Source organism: Crocodylus porosus, unplaced genomic scaffold (genome assembly GCF_001723895.1).
Source record: "Crocodylus porosus isolate Cpor-Errol unplaced genomic scaffold, CroPor_comp1, whole genome shotgun sequence".
Classification (NCBI taxonomy): domain Eukaryota; kingdom Metazoa; phylum Chordata; order Crocodylia; family Crocodylidae; genus Crocodylus; species Crocodylus porosus.
Genome location: NW_017728948.1, coordinates 9,532,572 through 9,543,199, shown reverse-complemented (window position 1 = coordinate 9,543,199; position 10,628 = coordinate 9,532,572). Strand labels below are relative to the sequence as shown.

Genomic DNA, 10,628 nt, shown 5'->3' with positions numbered 1-10,628 from the left:
TTGGATGCCCCCAAGTTTGGCTTGGCCACAGGATCAAGCTAGGGAGGAGCCTCCCATTTCCATAAAGTCGGCATGCAGCCGAGATCCTCCCGCTGGAAGCTGGCCAGTGGGTAGGTAACTATAAGGCTCTTGTAGGGAGTTCCGTCAGCAAGCAGACAAGGTTGCAACCCTACACTGCACAGTGCCATTTTAATTGCATTACCTCGGTCAGGGTACTTCCCCTGCCACCATTGCGGTCATGGTATTTCCCCTGCCAGGTAAGTATTGCGGGGCAGGTGCCTAAGCGAGCTCCCGGGGCTCTCCCGGCAGGCGAGGCCCTTCCTGGGGTTCTGGAGTGTGGACACCTCACATAGGAGAGAATGTTCTCCTGTCTGCCCTGGAAACCCCGGAGACCCCCGAGTCGACAGGCCAGCAGCGCCTCAGCTCAGCCGGGCAGCATCTCAGCGTCAGGGCAGCAGCAGCAACTGGTCCAGCCTGCAGACCGAACGTCACAGGTACCAGGGCTCCTGACCTTGCCGCTGCTTGGGGGGGAGGTGTAATGAAAGAATGCCAACGCGCCCACTGCTCCCCGGCCCACCCCTTTGAAATACTGCAGCTTCTGGGGATCATCAGGTTGTTGCCCTTGATATCCCAGCACCCTCTTTGGCGTGCTCTGCAGCGTGACTACATCTCCCAAACTACTGTTCTCTGGGGTGCAGAGCACTGGTTATGTGGGTTGTTCAATGGGGGGTGGTGGCTTCTGCCTGGCACAGGTTTAGCTGAAAACTGTGTATCTGCTCTCAGTAGGTAGGGAAACCCCTTTCCCTTATCTTTCCAGAATGAAGGTTGCCTTTATTTTGCAAAGGAAAAACTTCTGGCTCTAATAGGCCAAAGGGCGCATAGGCCAACCACCTTCTAATCTCATTGTCACCAGTGTCTCGCAGAATCAGACCCACAATACTGCTTACCTAACTCACAGGATTAACTATCCCCCAGTGAGTGGAAGCCCTTGACCCAGGATAGGCTGAGCAGGAATGGGGGGAATGAGGATCTTTTTGTTTTTTGGCTTATTGCACTGACAGTGTTGCCCGCTCCCTTTGTTTCAGCTTTCTGGTGCACCATGGAAGAAGTGATGCGGACTTTATCTGGGTCCAAGGTAACTATAAACTGGGATATCTTTCTTAGTGCCACTTTTGCTCTATGAGATGGGGACCGTAGATTACGAATTTCCATGGTCTGTCAGACTGAGAAAAAAATTAAGCATTGAGGTCAAACAGGATTCCTCAATTCAGGTTTTAGCTAAGGGTAGCTCAGTGGGGAGAAAGAAGCTGAAACCTTGGAAAAAAGTGAATGAAATAGGAAATATATTCTTGCCCATAAAATAGTACCACAAGGAACATGTACATGTATATACACATGGCCCAGACAGTGTGGAGAGCAGCTCCCACAAGTAGGTTGGGGTAGAGGGAATTGAGGCCCCCACAGGGCGGGTGGGAGGGAGGGAGCTGGGCAGGGCTGGGGATGGCCAGCCAGGCAGTGCCTGGGCCTCAGGGCTCGGGGCCTGAGGCTGGATTGAGCAGCTGCATGGCCCTGGCGGGGAGTAGGACAGAGCTCATCTGAGGGGTGGGGGGGCCGGCTCCCTGCTGCTGTGTTCACGCCGGGGGGCGGGGGAGACCTGTGCCTGGGGCAAGGGAAGGAATGAGATGGACTGCCCGCTGCAGGCATGGGTGGGTGGGACTGCTCCCCACCGTGGCGCACACTCCCTGGGGGCCGGGGGGACCCACACCTCCCACATCTGTGCATGGGGCAGGGGCTGTGCACTGGTCACTGCAGGCTTGGGCTCCCAGCCTGATGCCCTCCCTCGGCGCCTCCGCAGTGAGGGGCACCAACAGAGCCAGGAGGCTGTGGGTGGGCTGTGAAGGGAACCAACAGGACTTGGTGGGGCTGGGGGCTGTCAGGGAGGGAGTGAGGGGTACTAGCAGGGCCAGGGCAGCTGTGTGCATGGGGCGGGGGGGGGCTTTCATTTTAATCATGGATTTGAGGGGGGGTTTCAGAGAATTTGCAATTATTTTTTATCAGGGAAAAATAGGATCACTGCTGATCAGTACAAAAATGCTACAATCAACTATTGCTTTTGGGGCCCTATATGTTTGGGGCCCTCTTCATTTCCCACTCCATGTATGATCAGACCTCATCCTAATGATTTGAACTATATCCCAGATCCTAAGACCACAGAACTGACGGGGAGTTCCTGGGTCATCAGGTCCACTCCACTGTTATCTCCCCTCATAAAATGGTCTAGCCCTATCTTGTAAGTGGTCCAGTACTCTGCTTCCACTGCTTCTACTGGGAAACACCAGTCCCAGGTGGTTAGAAACCTCGGGCACCCGTACATAAGGACATCCAGTGTGGGAGCAGGCTCGGCTAATCGGATCTGCTGGAGGGTGGCAATTACTGTGCTCCAGCAGCCTCCTGCATCTTGTGCATCCCCACACTTAAAAATAGTGGCAGGGGCGCTCGAACTAAAGCTTGTTGAACAAGCTTTAGTTAAATTGCCCCCACTCCCATTTTTAAGTGTGAGGATGCTGATATACGTGATGCAGTGGCGCTTTAATTAAAAGCGGATTTCAGAGCCTCTTTAATTAAAACGCTGCCCCCCTCCTACCTCTGGAGCATGTATAAAAGTGTCCCTTCATACCCACTTGTTCTTGTTTCGGTATTGGCTTGTATCTTAATAGCCCCCGCCCCGCTTTGGTGTTTCACCCACCGAGGTTTTTATAGACAACAACCTGTGCCTCCCTTCTGCTCGGCTAAACAAGCTGAACTCTTTAAATCCCCTTCTCTGATACATGTCAACCTAGTTCCACTGAAGTCAATAGAGCTGCACCTGTTTACACTGCTTGTTTGGCCCATGAGGGCCAAATTCATCCTTATAAATATCGCCAGGGTTCAAATTATGAGGGAGCTCAGGGGGGCTGAGCCCCACCATAAGAGATGGGCACCCCTTCCCCCTGCAACAGCCTGGAGCCCATGCACCCGGTGCACAGCCCCAAGCTGCTCTGTGCCTTTCTACGCAGCCCAGGCGGTGGCAGTGGCGGCTCCTTCCGGCTGCTGGTCCCACCCTTGCGGTACTGGTGGGGAGGGGAACCAGTGCACACAGCCCTGACCCCGGCCAAATTTTTTTGCAGACTCCCCCAGGAGTTGAAGTGTAATTCGAACCCTGAATATAGTACAAACCCTAAGGATCCCATGCATTGTATTTGGAAGGTTTAAGTGGGACCTTGGTGTTAACTGGGCCAAATACTGGCCCTTTCCACCAGGCTGGATTGCAACTACAGTTACAACATCCCTGAAACTGTAGCGATGAAGCAGTCTAAATGAGAGCCCCCCCAGCACTAAGAGGGAAGAGCTTCGTGGTGCATTCTGCATGGCTCTTCTGCTAAAGAACATAAACACGTAAGAGATGCCCCGGTGGGTCAGACTGCAGGTCCATCTATCCCAGTATCTTGCACCTCACAGGAGCAGAAGGTAGATGTTACGGGAAAGAGTACATATGCAGGGCCTATCCAGACTGGTCTGTCCCTTGACCCTCTCTCTTACAACTTCCAGCATTCAGAGGCCTAGGAAGTCGTAATTTGGAGCTTGCACCTGTACCTATACTGCTTTGTATCCTCTGATGGATTTATACTGCATAAATTCATCTACTTCTTTTTCTGAACCTGGTTAAATTGTCAGCCTCTACAGCATCTGGCAGCAATGAGTTCCACAATTTAATTGCATGCTGTGTGAAAAAGTACAGCCCTGACGGTTTTCAACCTGCTTGGGTTTTGACAGAGCAGCTTACACAGGTGCCTCCCTTGGTGGGCTGAATGCACAGCATGCCCAGTCCAGGGGGAAGAGGAGCAGCACAAGCCTCTCCTGTGGTGCTCGGGTTTGATAAAGTTGCTAGCTGCTCTTGGGCAGGGGCAGTAAATGGTTTTGCACGTTTTCCCCCTGGATTGTGGAGTAAAACGCTGTGCTGGTAGATGCATGTTTTGACTCTTTCAGACCCCTGTCTCTTTGGACATGTATCAGAGCTCATACATGACAGACTACAGACCGTATGGTGACTACAGGCAGTCCGCTGCGCACTCACAGGTATGCTGGGTTTTTCTGTTTGTGGGTATCAGCCTGTCTGCAGCAGTCTGTAGGTACCTTGTGTAACCACGCTCACACTGTGGACTCTGTTCCCCTCTAGTGGCTGCACGGTAGGTAAAGGCTCACGTCTGGAGCAACCAGAGCTTCCACCTTTAGATCCAGAGCAGGGTGGGGGCTCATCTGTGCTGCTGCTGACCCATTCAAGGAGGCTGTCATGTAGGAATTGCTTCCTTGTGACTGGTCATCCCCGGGACATATTTAAAAGCACCCAACGGAAAACACAGGAGTGCACCCAGCTGATTCTTGTTGTGCTCCTAAACCCCTTGAGTGCTTCTAAGTCAGTTCCCAGGGACTGATAGTTTTCACATCCCCTACTCAGGCCATTCCAATGGTTGGTCCAGTTAGAGTCCAATCCTGTGACTCCTGCTCATCTGAGTAGCTGTTAGTCGCATGAGCAACCCTGTGGACTTCCCTAAGTGCTGTATCGAGGAGCAGGTTCAGACCCCTTTCTTCCTGCCTTGCATTCAGGAGACCAGTTAGCAAGGAGATTAAAATTCATCCAGAAAGCCAGCTCTGCTGTGGAGGAAGGAACCGGGAGAGGCTCTGCAGACAGGAGGGAAGTATTTGTTCCCCTCCTTTTTTTAATCCTTTTGTGGCAGGAGTGAACCCTTGAACTATTTAATCTGATTTGCTTGGCTTTGACAGGCCTTCCCTAATTGCCTGTGACAGTCTGGTCAGTGCAGCAGCTATTTACACTGGGAGAGGAGCCTGCACTCTGGGGGAGATTCATTCACTTGCTAAAGCAGCACAATCTGTCCTGGGGCTGAACTAGAAAAGGGCCAGGCTTGGGGAAAAAGACAGAGGGCATGTGTGTGCTGGTGCGGGACGGTGATTCAGAGAGGGGAAGCTGCCAAAGGGATGGTGTACATTAACAAGCTGCATTAACCCATCACATCATGGGGTGGCAAAGGCCCAGGCTCCCGGCCCTGGTGCTTTTCCTTACTCCGAAACATCTCCAGAGCAGAAGCTCACAGGAGGCTTTCCACTCCACTCTCGTCTGGTCTCTTCTCCATCCTGCTTTTCTTTCACTGCCAACTTATTTCCTCCTGCCCTCTGGGGACCAGGTAGACGCTGCCAGTTCAGTTCATTAACATTCCCTGCACTCCACCCCTGCTGTTCTCCCAGGCCGGCTACTGGTTCTCAGGAAGCCCGAGCCTCAGGTGGCTGTTCCCCCTCCAAGATCCTGGTTTTGACGGCAAGATTTTAACCTTCCTCCTGCCAAGGTTCACGCATCCTCCGGCGCAGACTGTGAGGGAACCGGGGTGCTGTGTCCTCTCCCCACACCGCTCTGCATATTCCATAAGGAATCCTGGAAAGAAGCAAGCAGTGTGTGAACGCCCGGATTTATGAGTTGGTTTGTCTAGGGCAGTGTTCAACCTTTTTTCCTTTGTGGACCCCTAAAAAAATTTGAGTGGAGGTGTGGACCCCTTTGAGTTGTAAGCGTGGGTATTCACATTTTTCGACTGATCATAATCATCTTTTGCAGATCCCTTAAACAATCTGCAGACCCTCAGGGGTCCATGAACTCCAGGTTGAAAACCACTGGTCCAGGGGATTAGAATGAAGGAAACATGACAATACTTCAGCGTTATCAGGTTACAGGGTAGCTGTTTCCACTCACCCCTTTAGTTATTTCAAAGGCTGAGAAGTGGAAGGGTAATCTAGTGGTTAGTGAGCTTGTCTGGGGCTTCAGAGACTGAGGGTCACTTCCTGTACCTGCTGCTGACATCCTGTGTCACCCCAGGGCAGGTTACTGTGGGCTATATCTGCTTAAACGCTGAAGGGATTTAGGTGCCTGATACATAGATCCACAAACTCCCCACCAGCAGAGACATACCTAGGGTGGGGCAGCTGGGGCAATGGGATGGAGGAGGATGCTCTCAGTTATCATTGTGTTTTACCCAGCAAGTGTCAGGTGCTTGCTGTTTACTTAGGGTCTGGCTGAAATGAGTTCCACTGACCATGATGATAATAGGCAAATTTTGTTGATTCACAGCGTTAGCAGATAAAAATAATGCAAACAATTCTCTATCTACTAGTCCTAGAGCTGTCATCAGAGGGAAGGTACGTGTGGCCAACATGCGAGTTTCACTCTAAGGTTCTCTCTTGAATGTCAGATGTCAGCAGCCTGGAGGTTGGAGGCTGAGGCCCACACACTGGGTGGGTGAGATGGGCTGGTGGTGTGCCCTCTGTCCATGGTGGCCTTGATTTCCCCTCTTGGGAACCCTTTGCTGCTCTGAAATCGCTCCTTTTGTATCTTTTTCTCTCTGTGATGACTCTTCATCTTTGGGCAATGCTGATTGGTCTCTCTGTGGTTGTCAAACTGTCCACATTCTGTCCTGTCAGCATATTCCTTTGTTTAACAAACCCATCACAAGCACATATCCTAATTTGGGCTTTATCCTAAATTGGTCTGTCCCCCCAAAACCAGTAATCCCAAGGGCCCTGAAGTTGGGCACTATGACTTGATGCCACTTTGTCCTATGTTATGGAAGAGTGTGGTACATGTCTTTAATTTCCCCGCCTGTGTGTCTGCTCGCTGCTTGCCTGTCAGGCATAGCGAGCCTTGAAGAAACTTTGTCACAGACCGCCTTTTTAGAAATCAGTTAACTCTTGCTGTTGCCCTGGACCATTATTCTAATGAATGTCTTTACCTATAAGCCAGTTCTCAAAAGCCAACCTTTAAGTACCATTTTCTAGCCATCAACTTGTTTCTGCAGAAAGTGAAATCGGTAGAAGCTCAGCAGGACATCACAGAGTCTGCAGCACCTCTTGAGTACCAGCCCGCAGACAATACTGTTGACCAGAGAAGAGGAACCACTGAAGGACCTTGCCTTAAAGCAGCCAATGGCTCTGGAGACAAACTGAAGAAGAGTCACGTGGGGAACTCATCTGGTTCTGAATCATTCCAAACAGTCCAAGACCAGAGGAAGTATTTTAATTCAACCGTTTCTAATGCAGAAAGCAGCCTCCCTAGGTATTATTCTCCCACAAACCACAAGGACAAATTACGGAGAACACAAACTCCCAGCCCGCTAGAAAAGGTGGCTTTTTATCCCCAATCTCCACCAACCACTGTGCAGCCTTCGGGGAAAGAAGGTAATACCATACCTCTGGGGTTTGTTTGGAAATGCAGATCTGGTGCCTGAATAGCTAGAGCTCTTCATCTAGGGTATTCAGATAGCTCTGTTCCTAAGGTATCTATGCATTGCACAGTCTCTAGCAAGTTTATCTTCATCTCTTCTTTGTTAAGTAGGGTCATGCATTTAGTTCTATTTTAAAGATAGAAACAAAGTTCAGATAAGCTAAGGACCTGATCCAAGTTCATCAATGAGCATCTAAACAGAATCGTGGGGAAAACTGTTCACCAAGGGCAACCCAGAATAACCCCACTCCAGAACAGCTCAACCCTTAGAGTACCAACATTCATTTGGTGCCTACATTTTGGCCTAACATGAACTTAGGCTTCTGAGAATGATCGTAAGTGATGGAGTCTGAGTGGCTTCATGCCTTAGTTCTGCCTGAAATTCTTGCAAATGAGGTCAGAGCTGGGGCAATGCCTTGGCTGAAAGGAAGTTCACTCCTTGCTCACCTAGGAGCTGACACCCCCTGTAGCTGGTTTCACAGTAAGGTTTATAGCGTGGTGTTCTTAGATCCTTCGATGTGTTTTTATACCAAATGCTATACTAGAGGCACAGTTACAAACAGTGTGGGGGAAGGAGGGGGGAGGCACTGATTTTGGAAGTAAATGACAGAATTGTGAATTAGGCTGGGATGCAGAAGAACCCAGCTTACATCCTAACCATGGGGCCATCTTTTCTCCCCACAGTCCCCACACTTTGGTTCCTCCCCAAATGTTAAGCAGTCTCTTTTCACACAGATGCGTGTATCCACTTGCTTCACATTCCTCTTCCCTTCATGCTGCTCACAGACTAATTTGTTCTACAACTGGCAGAGTCTAGCTCAGCTGTATGGAAGTCATTGTAGCTGTACTAATCTATACCTGCTGAGAATCTGGCCCTCCATCTTTACCAGAGTGGGAGCTAAAATTAGGGTATGGAGCCTTGGATCATAATGTACTCTCCTTGCAGAGCCTCAAGGGCCAGCACTGTGCAATCAAGAACCAGGTCACAGCTGGGACTCTTACCAGCAATTTATCCAGGAGACCTGCAGAGCGAGACAGCGAACAGCTCAGCAGAACAAGAGGAGGATTCTGGGCTCTTCCATTTTCAGGGAAGGTTAGTAGATTTGGCTCCATAGGAAGTGAGGAGACCCCACAAAGGCTGGTTTTCCTGTAGGCTTTGGGGTTAATGCTGGGAAAAGCACCAGGGAGAAGGGGAGTTAAATAAAAAAAGGATGAGGACATTTTAAAGCATTTCAGAGACAGGTGGAGGAAACTATCTCAGAGCCCCACTGTGGCACCCACAATTCTACAGTGGGTACAAAGTAGCTGGAGGTGCAAGCACTTGGATTGGCACCCGCAATTCATACTTGTGCATGGAAGATTTAGTGGAAACAAACTGCACTCACATCACAGGAGGCTGGGGTCCAGCTCTTTGGAGATGTACTTATAATATGGAGAGTGGCATATGTGTAGGTTCCTGCAGAACTGCTGCTGGCTATGTGTAGATACCATCAGCTATACTACACATGACTCTAGAATTCTGGAATAATAGGAGAGTAGGGCTGGAAGGGACTTCTGGAGGTCATCTACTTCAACCCCCTGTCTGAAGCAAGCTATCTTATCCAAACCATGTTATACAAATCCTTATTATCAAAACTACACAGTTAACCCTGTCCCACAAATAACTTCAACAACTATAACTCCGAACAAGGAGAACAGAGCCAGTAGGGACACTTGTACATGTGAGGCCATTAACATGTGAAGAAAATGCCGTTTTATGTGGCTTAATGGCATTACAATATACACATGCAAGACTTTTGGGGGTTTTAAGTGACTTTACATCATTGAAACAAAGCTACTTCTGGATGTAGTTTGGTTTGCAATGTTGCGAATTGCAACAATGTAACTGTCCAGCTGTGGGCGAAGTGGACAGGGTCTGCAGAAAAAAAGGATCATGTCCCTTGTCACTTTTGCCTCTAGCAGGCTCCTGTGGCCAGCAGAATGGCTCAGGCCACTCAGGAATAGGCTGTCTTGCCCCTGGGGCATTATGGAAAGGCAGCAGGAGGGCAGCTGGGTTTGCTGGCAGCTGAAGAATGCAGCAGAGACAGTACAGAGGGCTCTGGAAGCCTAGGTGGGCTGCTAGTTGTCCAGCTCGGGCTTCCAGTGCCCTGTGCAGCATCCCTACCACCTTCTCCAGCCACCAATAAACCCAGCCACCCTCCTGCCACCTTTCTGCACTGCACAAGGAGTAATCCAGTCCATTCCCAGGCAGCCTCAGGTGTCCTACTGGCTGCAGGATCCTGCTTTCAGGCAGAAAGGGCTAAGGGCCCAATTTTTGCTGTTGTTGAGCATCCCTGCCCCACTCCCCTGCAGCTAGAGGATGAGATACCAGTGTGCCAAGCAGCCCCTGAGCTTCAGGGGGACCTGGTCCTTCCCTCCAAGGCAGCGTCACATCCTGGGGCTGTCCGGGAAGGCTGCTAGTGGGCCAGGTGCTGCCTCAGCTTGGAGGCAGCATCCAGGCCTATCCAACCCTTCCCTGAGCCCACCTGCTGGAAGTCTGCTGTGCACTGCTCCCCAAGTGGACTTGGGGAAGAATTGGATTGGGTTGGCTGTTGCCCCCAAGCTAGGGCAGCACTCAGCCTGTTAGTAGCCAAGCCAGGCAGCCCTGCAGGGCACTACCACTGTGGAGGGAAGGTCCGGAGACCCCTGCAGCTCAGTGGCTGCTCAGACCACCGGCAGCTCAACACTCAGCTACAGGCAGGCTCTGGATCTGACAAAAAAAAAGAGAAAGGATTGGGCCTCTCACTGTAATGCAATGGAAAAATTGAAATGGTCTAGTTGTCAGGATTTTGCCATGAAGTGAGCAGGGGTGATAGGCCTGATCCAAAGCCCAGTGGCATAGAATTTCCATTGGCCTCAATGGGCACATCGTCACAAGCAGGAATGTACATTCCCTGAGGACAAACAGCAGCAGTACATATTTGTGCTACTGCTAGTTGTCCCCAGGGAACATCCCTGGTATATGGCAAGTTGCCAAAGGTGGGGTAGGGGAGGTTGGGGCCAGCACCTTGGCTGGCCCAGCAACCTGATCCTGGGGGTCTCCAGAGCCTGGCTGGCAGCTGGAGCATGGCTCTGGCTAGCCAGGCTCTGGTTTCAGGTGGCTCACACTGACATCACATGTCTTCATAGTTTCATAGTTTGTAGGGTCAGAAGGGACCTGAGCAGATCATCAAGTCCGACCCCCTGCCATGGCAGGAAAAAGTACTGGGGTCAAACGACCCCAGCAAGGTGTTCATCTAGCCTCCTCGTAAAGACCCCCAGGGTAGGA

General features: G+C 50.8%; 1 protein-coding gene across 1 annotated transcript in view; it reads left to right on the top strand.

The window, feature by feature from the left end:
• Window positions 1-543: 543 nt before the first annotated feature.
• LOC109322422 overlaps window positions 544-10,628 on the top strand; it is a 16,308-nt gene continuing 6,223 nt past the window's right edge. Inside the window, exons 1-4 of the mRNA XM_019553491.1 lie at window positions 544-1,135; window positions 4,027-4,116; window positions 6,897-7,275; window positions 8,268-8,414. Coding sequence (XP_019409036.1) covers window positions 1,100-1,135; window positions 4,027-4,116; window positions 6,897-7,275; window positions 8,268-8,414 — 652 coding nt within the window. The 5' untranslated portion in view covers window positions 544-1,099. The remainder of the gene's footprint in view (window positions 1,136-4,026; window positions 4,117-6,896; window positions 7,276-8,267; window positions 8,415-10,628) is intronic.